This window comes from Sipha flava, unplaced genomic scaffold (assembly GCF_003268045.1).
Source record: "Sipha flava isolate LNK unplaced genomic scaffold, YSA_version1 2_pilon_pilon, whole genome shotgun sequence".
Taxonomy (NCBI): domain Eukaryota; kingdom Metazoa; phylum Arthropoda; class Insecta; order Hemiptera; family Aphididae; genus Sipha; species Sipha flava.
Window position 1 is genome coordinate 2,832,340 of NW_020272972.1, and position 10,820 is coordinate 2,843,159.

Genomic DNA, 10,820 nt, shown 5'->3' on the forward strand with positions numbered 1-10,820 from the left:
CGAGATAAGAACGACCTAGGGACGTCTTTTGCGACTTCAACCGGAGCGTTACGCGCCAGTGCAACTTTACAGATAAAACAATTTGAGTTGCATCCGCGCGTAACGCTCCGGCCGAAGTCGCAAAAGGCCCTGTCCCCCGCTGAAAACGTGTTTTCGGTCGAGTCTCGAATTCGAACAGTCGCGACGACGCATCGTGTGAAGGTACCGCTTGTACGTACTTGAGTACAGTAAAAATATTGCAAAAAAAACCCGAGACGACGGGCCCTCTCGGACGTACGGGCCCCGGGGCTCTAGCCCTCCCTGACCCAACCTTTCGCCGGACCTCTCGCACGGTCCGAGCTCGACGGTCTTACGGACGGGCTGTCCGCGCGTACGCGTGTACCGCAGACACCGTGCGGAGGATAACCGTCCAATGCGTTCTGAACGTTGCGCGCGTTTCCGGAAACGCGCGTCGACTCGCAGCGTTTCTCCTCGGCGGCGGTCGGTGCACACGAGCACATGCGTCACACCCGTTTTCTCGTGCGACGGCCGCCGTGAAGTGTTACGAAAAAGGCGCGCGCGCGGCCGTAAATCACACACGGTGCGCGTGAAAAACTCCGCCGACCGTGGCGATGTAAAAATATTCACGTAAAGGATCCACGGGCGGTCACGGTAATACGTAATGTTTGGTTTCGTTATTGTTCGAAATAAATCTGTGAGACAAGCGATGGGTAGGTGTGATAAGGTAGAGAAGACCATGCGAGCGGATTTCTTTTGGGATAAAAATAAAACGGGATGGAAAAAAAAACCGTTGCGGGGTGCTTATATAACTCCAGGGGGTTGCATAATTCTATGCGCATGTACGCGCGCGTCGGCACACACACCTTTTATTATTATAATTTTTTCAATAGCAGCATGTGAACCGACAAAAACCACTGAAAAAACAACAAAAAAATAAACAAATATTATTTATACATATCATTATTATTTTATTTCACCCTCGTCTCTTTTTCTTTCCAAACAATAGGTTTAGGAATTTCGAAAAACGAACCGTATGGAACATTATTTTAAACGAAATCAATAAAGTTGAATTTATAGATTTATATATATGTATGTATATATACATACATGTTTCAGTGTGTGTGTATGTTTGTAGTTAACGTATATAAACGATCGATCATAAAAGTTAAACCATAAGAATATATTATAAATACCAGAACAATAAGGGAAAAAAAATAACCACCGAAATCATTGGCTTCCGTATGAAATATAATATGTCTTCACGTAGAATACGATATCGATACGTTTTCGTTGTTATTATCAGTAGTGATAACTAACCTAACCGGTGTACGTGGTCGCATATTTCAACGGAATATTATAACAAAAGTTTATTTCAAACACATATGAAATTTATAAAAAAACAATAGTAAACACAGGGTATACACACCAATCAAGTACCTAAACATACTACACTGGGGGCATAAGGACGGTATAGATGCCAGGCTGCCGAAATGAGGAAACGATTCGATCCTATATTTTTTATTTTTATTTTTGCTTAATTTTCAATTTACTTACAAATATATCATATCTAGTGGTTTCGACGTCTTACGTACAATATTTGTAGCGGATCATTCTGCAGTGCACTCGACATAACAATGCTATTTTAATGAGATGTTTAATTCGTTTCTCATCTTTAATTATTAAATCTTTGGACAATGTATATTTTTGCAACAAAACGACTTTACGCATGTCCCTTTTTACTTATGAACAATCGAGCTCCCAATCCACAATCATCGGAAAAAAATTGTTCATCATATGATACGAGCACCCATCATTAATGAAAAACAAGAAACCTACATATTATATTTCACCAACATCATCGGGGATTTGTCGAAGGTGTAATGCATAAGAGTAGAGATTTATTTTCTATGATCTCCGATACAGGTTTTTAATTGCATATTATAAAATATTTCATTATAATTATACATTGTACACAAAACATGTTATCATTAATTACTAAATGATGATTCAAGAAAAAAACTGTCCTAAAATATTATATTAGAATTGATTATTAATCCGCATTCGTTTATTCTCGCCCGTTAGAGTTCCAGGCCAAATGTAAACAAAGTTTTACTTGATTATATCAATTTTTGTTTATTTATTTATTTATTATTTTTTTTTTTTTTTTGTTTTGAAGGGTCTCTGATTAGTAGTCGCACCTCGACTGATCATCCTGATCACTATCCTATATTCCTACAACGGCATTGATAACAGAATTAGGCATTAATCCAATAAAAAATTATTCGATTAATTATTTTACTAATTAAATTATTAGTTATTCTTTATTCAATTATTCGTTATTCATTATTCCACATAATCGTGTTTATTTCAAATGATTCCTAGATAAGTTGAAATTCCAATTTTATGAAAATTGAAATTGATGTGTTTCTTATTCATAATATATTATCTGCTATCGAAAAAAAAGATCATACATGATATTATTACCATTATTGGTATAGATTAATGGTTGATCTAACTGGTTTAGCACTCGCGATCGACATGTTAAGTACTCGCACATGGGGCCTTTATTTTGTTGTGAATATTATACACAATTTATTTAATAGATTTATTCAGAACAATCAGTTTATACACAAGTTTAACTATTCAGAATAATTTTTATTTTGTATTCACAACTTAAGCTATTTTAAATAAAATATTATCTTTAGTTCATAAAATAATCAGTCGTTCATACTTTTATTTTTTATTCATCATTTTGATTTTTTTTCCCAATTTTGGCTGATAGATGATAATCAAATGTTTTCTTTTTAACATAGTATACTAATATAAAAACTTAATGAGCAATGTATATAGAAAGGTACTCACCACAAGAGCTACGATTGGCATGGCGGCGAGAAGTCGTATGGCGTACGCCATTGGTTACCGTTCTTGCCTCTGTTTTCTTGCCTTTAAATGTTAAATAGTTGTTCTTGCAAGAGCCTCGGACCACCCGAGGATCGGCGTTTCTTCTTTTAGAAAAATTACTGCGAGGGTTTGATCATCCGGGATTTTCCACTGTAATCCTGAAACCATTAAAACCGTTGTGGCGGATTAGTAAATCATAATTTAAATCGGTAATCGCAGCAGTGCACTGTACGTGTGTGCATTATTGCATTTGTACCGACCATAAATGCTTCATTTGTTACATTTTCTTACAAATAATTGCCTCTCATTCTCTTTTTTTCTATTCATGTATCCATATATCTATTTATCAATCTATCTCTATTTCTATGATAGCAAATATATCGCCAACCACTCCGCTATATCTGTGATGGCCGTGGTTGACTCGATTTATTTAACGTTCATTGATAAATATGTAATATTAAATAAATATTTGATCAATTCTTTAATATTTTTATTATGTATTATATTAAATTTATTTGTTGTAGACCTTTTAAATTTATTTATTCCTGTATCTTACCAATTTGATTTTACTGCGATGATTTAATATTAGTATAACACTTGAGTAAATATTTTCCAATTAATGTAAATTTTAAAATTTAATGTTGAATAGGGTACTTGAATAATTTTTGTTTTTTATTAATTAATTCTCAGCGTTCAAGTTTGGTCATTGTGAATTGCAATCCAATGACATGACCAGCAACGACAATAATATAGATAACAATTTTAAGAGAAATGTTTGCGAATGTTTAACTTAATTAAAATGATTACCATGTTCTTGATGCAAAAAGTGATCTTATTTAATTTAGGAATATCTTAATACATACAAACATTAAATTATTGTGTAAAATACTTTTCGAACATTTTATGTAATTATTTGCATAATTTGTTAAAAAATTGTAATTTTGATCTAACCCGGTATCTGTACACAACAATTTGTTAATTTATAAATTGTTTTTTTTTTTTTTTTTTTTTATTAATGATAAGGCTTCAACAGCTTAGGTTATTAGCATACAGAAAGTTATAACAATGTAAAATTATAAATATTTACAACTTATTATTTAAATGTATAAAATAAAACAAATTGTATATAGCTTCTGTGTTTTCTTCGCTGAGGGCAAGTCGGAGAGAAGATAAATCTTTTCCGAGCTACGGCGTATTTTGGGCATCTAGTGACAATGTGGTCAATCGACAGGTCCACGTTGCATGCGTCACAAAGTGGAGCGGGTTCCTTGGTGATGAGGAATGAGTGGGTGAGATGAGTGTGACCTATTCTGGCACGGGTTATAATGACCTCATCCCTTCTTTTGAGGTTACAGGGGAAATTCCATTTTTTTATGGAAGGCTTGATATTTCTCAGTTTATTTGAAGGAAGGACGCTGGTCCATTTTGTTTGCCATGTGTCGGAGATTTTTGTGTTAATGATGTCGAGCAATTCAGAGGATATAGTTAAGTTTATTTTTAAGGCATTATGAGGAAGTGTGGCTTCATTTGCGGATTTATCTGCTCTTTCATTACCAGAAATTCCGACGTGAGAGGGAACCCACATGAAAGAGAAAGTTTTGTTAGAGATACATAACAGTTTTTGGATGTGTTGTACTAGTTCATTCTTGGAGTATGGATTTGAGATAGATATTAAAGCACTCAAAGAGTCACCTATGATGGTGAAAGAATCTGGATTTAAGGAGGAGGCGATTTTCAGTGCTTCAAAGATGGCATATGTTTCAGCTGTGAAGATATTGGTGCTAGGAGGAAGTGAAAATTTATGATTTACATGACCTATGATTGCTGCAAAGCCCACAGCAATTTATAAATTATATTGCTGTTTTAATAGTATTATTTTCAATTATCTATTTTTTTAAACACCAATTTCGATAATTCTACTCAAACTATTAACTGAACCTAAAATACACTATTATTGATGTTATATCTAATTTTAAAACTAATATAATTTACTTATTTATTGAATACAATTCCAAAAACAACAATTTTACACAAAACATATAAATTATTGGTACAAACCATTTGTGGTACTGTATGGATGATTGAATTATTTTAATCAAATAAATTTTAAATGAGCAGAGTGTATACTTTAATAAGCACAATACGCGTAATCCGTTTTGAATACATCAATTCCGACTAATAATGTAACATTATCAATGTTCATACATCACTCTTACGTTATACCGATAAATTATGGTTTTTTTTATATAATATCATCGAGTAATGTGCACTTCTTTTTATTACGTATGTTATTTCAAATCATATTTATATTGCCTATTAATATGCATGAATAAACGAACACATTTCGGGAGATTATTGAATCGTAAAAACAATAAAATAGAATACTTTTAATATATTTTTTAATAAATTATTTTAATTACTATCAAGTCCAACGTGTTACATTTTTTTTTTAAATTTATAACCCTGTTATAAAATATCTTACGATTTTTTTTAAGTAATAGCAAAAAATTTTTAAAATATTTTTAAGATATATTTTATAGTTACATATAGTAAATTGACGATCATAATAATAATAATTTGTAAATTACATTAAAAAAACAGACTTTTTCTGGTTGATAATTATTCACTGACGTAATCATTGAACAATTTTTTAGTTATTTTTGTTTTTTTAAATTATTTAAAAAGTTTCACTTGGTTCTCTAACATTGCATTTACATTACATTATAAAACGGTAATTACATTACCGTTTATTCTAAGTTTATAATCCAGACAACAAGGAATGCCATTGCTATATTGCTGTGTATAAGCATTTCGAATTTTTTTCTAATTTAGCTAGCAAAACTAATCACCCCATCAGACCCATATGCAGAAATTGTTCTAAGAAGGAGGGATGTTCAAAATGATACATGTTATGTTAGGTAAGAAGTAAATAAAAACATACATGTTGGAATGTTCATTATCAAAAATACCTGGATCGAAAGTCAATAAATGTTAAAAAATATCTGAACAGCTCGAACAACTGACTTATCAGTAAAAATGCGTTCTATCGATGCCTCCATTTACAATGATAATCGACAGTAGGTGGACAAATGCGCGAAAATTAAATAGAAAAAAAAGCATCAAATCGAGTAAAACTGTTAAAACAATAATAGTTAACTATGTATGCATTTTAAAGTTAGTTTAACTTTTATGGAATGAAGACAAGGTATATTCTTAGTAAAAATGAATGTATAAAGATCCTCAATGGGGAGAGTGTTTAGAACCTCCAAAACCCTCCCTTGCGCACAGATCTGTATCCTATTATCTTGAAATCAGCAGTCATGTTTCTCGAACTTTAAATTGTAGAATTTTATTTTCATAGTAATACTCTAAAAAGGAATACTATATTATACTTTAAGATTCTAAGATATGTCATAAAAATGTATTCAGCTGTATTTTATTCTCACTAAATAATGCTATCAAATGTCGATACTTATTCTTTTGTTAGTTTTTATTTTCGAAACACTTACCCAACCTACCGATTTCTACGCACTTATTTCGTATTGACATTAAACGTAGAAAATTAAATATTATATTCCCGAACAATACCAAGTCGTATAGCTAGTTTACAATAAAAAATAATACTATAATATTAATAATATACTCTTAATATCCTTCTCAATTTGAATTCAATAAATAATATCGATTTCGATTACGTTATTTTATTATTTATGATAAATAGTTTGATGAAAATAAAATTATAGTTTTTTTTCGATTAAATCGAAATCAATATTTAATACATTGTGATTGGTCGTGAAATGTCTCCTATGTGTAAACTTCTACATTTTCAGAAGAAACATTTGACTGTTTTAAAACCCCATGTTTGTACAAGCATACGAGTACATAAAAAATGTATCAAATGGATCAATTATGTACTTATTTTTATTAAAGTTAAGCCAACGTGTTTTAAAAATACTGTAACATGAATCGATGGCTTCAGGTTTATCTTACAAGTATCACTTGGCGAGTACAGATAAATAAAGATCGTCAACCACGAGCCGAGACCTTGTGAGGCCAGAGCATCGTGGATTTTGTATTATTTAATTATAAATATATAATATATTATATTTCACCTAATAATAACAATAATAAATATTGACTCAAATATTGTGAAAATATATATACCTATATAGAATACATGATCGATAAATCCGAACGGGCGTAAAACTCAGACAGACAGACAGAATAAAAAGAAGATTCAAAAAAAAATATAGTATACATATAATAATTACATAGACGGTTTTCCCATCGGCTCCTCTGGACGGTTATCGGGGTAATAGGAACAATAATAATTGTGTGGCACACGGCACACAGATAATATAAATAACGCAAAAATATGTAAGGGTACAAGAATACCGACCATACGGTAAAAATAATGTTAACAACAAAGAAATATATCACAAACAAGGTTGAGCTCTCTATGCTGGCGGAACGACGAGCCGAAAATAAGTGCCGTCGCCCGCCGTTGACCAGTCGCGAAACGACGTTAAAAAAAAGGACGACGGGCGACGGAAACAGTGGAGGGCGAGTGAAAGGCCTATCGTTATTCAATTGGTCGGTAATTATTCAGCATTAATTACGAGTAGCCCATACATAGACCTTAGTTTAATAGTATTTAGTTAATAGGTCTATGAATTGGCTGATGTCCCTATGCACTGTGTCGATCGAGCGCGGTCCGGAACACGGAGAAACAGAAGGGAGCGTTTGAACCCACGGGACAAGGAAGCGCCATCGCACATATATTTCGATTATACCATAATGATAATTATAATAATCCAATACCGGAAAATGGTTTTGCGCGATTCTGAACGTCGTAATACTTACAATTTATATTTATAAATTACTTAGGTGATCTTATTACAACTTTATGTGTTCGTGTTTAATATTCAAATTGTTTTCAAATAAAATAATTTAATAATATTTTTCGCAATATCCAAAATTATTATTTTAACTGCTATAATTATTTTTACAATTATTATTAAACTATTAATTACGAAATCATAAAAATATAATTAAGTATTGCTACAAAGTGCACCTATCGATTATTCACATTTCATTATAAATAATTTGGCCGATATCCATGTTGAAACTATAATAGAACATCATATTATAGTACAGAAGTAAGACGGAAGATGTTCCGACAAGACGGAAATATAAATTCAAAGGAAGAGAGAAAAGCAAACAGGACGAACAAGGAGAAGTACAAGCGGAATAACAGAGCTAATAATAATTCTGTTCAGCCAAAGTCATCGGTTCATTCTGATCACGTCCACTTGTTTGCGTAGTGAGCTATGACTTAAGTGCACAGGGAAAAAAACCTCGAGCGGAGGATGCAAATTTATTTAAATTGAACGACAACCCAAACGGGTCAGGGATTATGCGGTTCAAGACCAGACGGGAGAGTCCGAAAATTGGCAAAACAAATAAGTTCTGCAATGTTGACGTTTGTACATTTTAAATAAATGACAATTTTTCATTATTGCTTGGCCAAATATAATAAACAAATATTCGTAACACCGAGCATCATCTTTGTTTAAATTTAAATAAATAACACGATTCGAACGCGTAACAAAATATTTATATCACAGTAAATTCTAACCCCGTATTCTTATGGAAAGTGTAATATAAAATAAATCATAATGTTTTATATCTCCGTCTGTTCTATTAATTAATACATTTTCCTTGATAAATTATTGCGGGTCTCCGATGAAAATTGTTATTGATATTTCTTCCAAAATTAAAATTATTATTTTCATGGTATCTTTAAGAACTTTTTGATTTGTTGTCTTTTGATCTCAAAATTGTATTGATAAAAAAAAAATGGATGCGAAACAGTATCATCTAAGTTTGTTTTGTATTATCATTTTGAAAACAGTCAGTTATCAAGATTTATTGAGAGTCCAGAAAATTTCAAATATTTGTCAACCATAATAATTTTAAACCCGGTTGGTGGTATAAAAAAAATACCATTGAATCTGAAACAAGGGTTCGTAGTTAGTTTTACTACAAACTTGTTTATGCTATCGTTAAAACATTTAATTCAAAATAACATTAAACTGCTCGTTGAATAAACGAATTTTAAACTGATATTTAAAACATATTTACAAGGATAAAATGTTTTTAAATTATTAGGAAATCACCACTAAGGTACAACGAAAATTATCTCTATAGTCACTAAAAACAGCTTTTACGTGCCGCCACATAGCATGCTTTGGTAAATACGTATAACAAGAACCCCTGCGGCCATAATATTGTAAACACAAAAAATACCGCGTTTTAAATAATCATTTATTACCAGTATAATAGTCGGTGAATTACTTTTTAATGAATATATTTTAATAGCTTTTTTTTTTTTTGTTTATAATATTTATAACAAATGGTCAAACTGTTTTCGGATTTTTATACGAACAAATTGAAAAATAAATCGTCCTCAATCATTTCAACGATTCACGAGACTATAAATATTAAACCCGATTAACTAGAATGAACAAATACTTGGACTCAATACGTTTTATTGACCTGGCGGTTCCTTCAAGAATGTACATTACACTCGTTAAATTATTTAACATTCTAAGTGTGCTCTTTTCAAATCTTAATCAAATCGTTATGCATTCAGTACTACGACAATATTATTGTATTTACTGTAACGCACAGAAAAGTTGTTTACAACCGTTTCGGCTTAGCGTACAAGTATTATTCTTTCAACAAATTTATAATTAAAACGTTTTCAAACGTTGAAAATGTGAGTTTGGGTAAAAACGTTTTTCGACCAAAAATTCTGTAGTACACTTTTACAGATTAATTTTCACACCGTCATCGTGTACTAACATAATATGATGAAAATTACGAACCGATTTTTGTTGACAACTTGCTGTTATATTGTACTGCCGTATTATGATGAATACGTACCGCGGAAAAACTAAAATCCGAATTTGAATATCACGCGCGGTCTGCAACGCAGTGCACAAGTAAAAAATAATAATAATACTAATAATTATCGTATCGCTAACATTTATGAGACATAACCCATTCGCCCACGCACAGCAACTCTGTTGATCGACTTGTTTTTAAGCTTTCCTCTTGCAGAACCGTCGAGAATTCGTTTACAAGTGCAAGTGTGTATGTTCGTGCATTCGCGCACGTAAACGCCTTGCTATGATCGAGACCATCGTCACCGTGTATACCAGTGGTGCGCGACCTGCGGTCGCCGATAATTGAACACCGAATGAAAGAGTTATGTATCATGTACATTATTTTATATAACTTTATACTCATATTTTAGACTTGAAACAAAAAAAAAAAAAACTCTAATTTTTTTATTTATTTTTTTCTTTAAAAATATTTTGGATTAAATTCAATAAGTATTAAAATAGCCAACAATTGAATGTCTTACGATCAAGCGGTCCTCGTTCCGATCACTCGACCGAAAAAAATTCATTCGAGGTTCGTGGATGTTTGCGCACCGCTGGCGTAGACCGACCGTCTGAACCACGGACGTTGCCGTTCGTCATGACAGAGACCACTCTGCACGAGCGTCAAAACCGAAGTCCGCTAAAACCAGAGTGGCGTGCTCGCAACGGGACGAGAAACGGTCGTCAGAAGAGTTCGGAAAAGACGGATAGCATATTATTATTATTACAGTAGTTGTTGTTGTACTGGCAGAAATGGGGGGGGGGGGCATTGTGTCTTGTTTCGCATTGTTTACTGGCGCTGCTGCTGCGCTGTAGCGATTCCATTCGGAACCGCTGGCCCGGACGATTTCCCATTAAAAACAGTTTTGCAGGACCACGCGGGAAGGAAAGGGTTGCGCGGTCTTTCCGTTTCTCTGGCGCGGGCGGGGGTCGGGGTATTTTTACTGTATCACGTACTCCGTACGTTCT

At 32.8% G+C, this 10,820-nt stretch overlaps 1 protein-coding gene across 6 annotated transcripts in view; it reads right to left on the reverse strand.

The window, feature by feature from the left end:
• Positions 1-10,820, reverse strand: part of LOC112686141 (ADAMTS-like protein 1) — a 206,022-nt gene that overhangs the window by 137,242 nt on the left and 57,960 nt on the right. For all 6 annotated transcript variants that reach the window (XM_025558312.1, XM_025558315.1, XM_025558311.1 and 3 more), the window contains one exon: positions 2,863-3,059. In XM_025558312.1, the coding sequence (XP_025414097.1) occupies positions 2,863-2,913 (51 nt within the window). In that variant the 5' untranslated portion in view covers positions 2,914-3,059. The remainder of the gene's footprint in view (positions 1-2,862; positions 3,060-10,820) is intronic.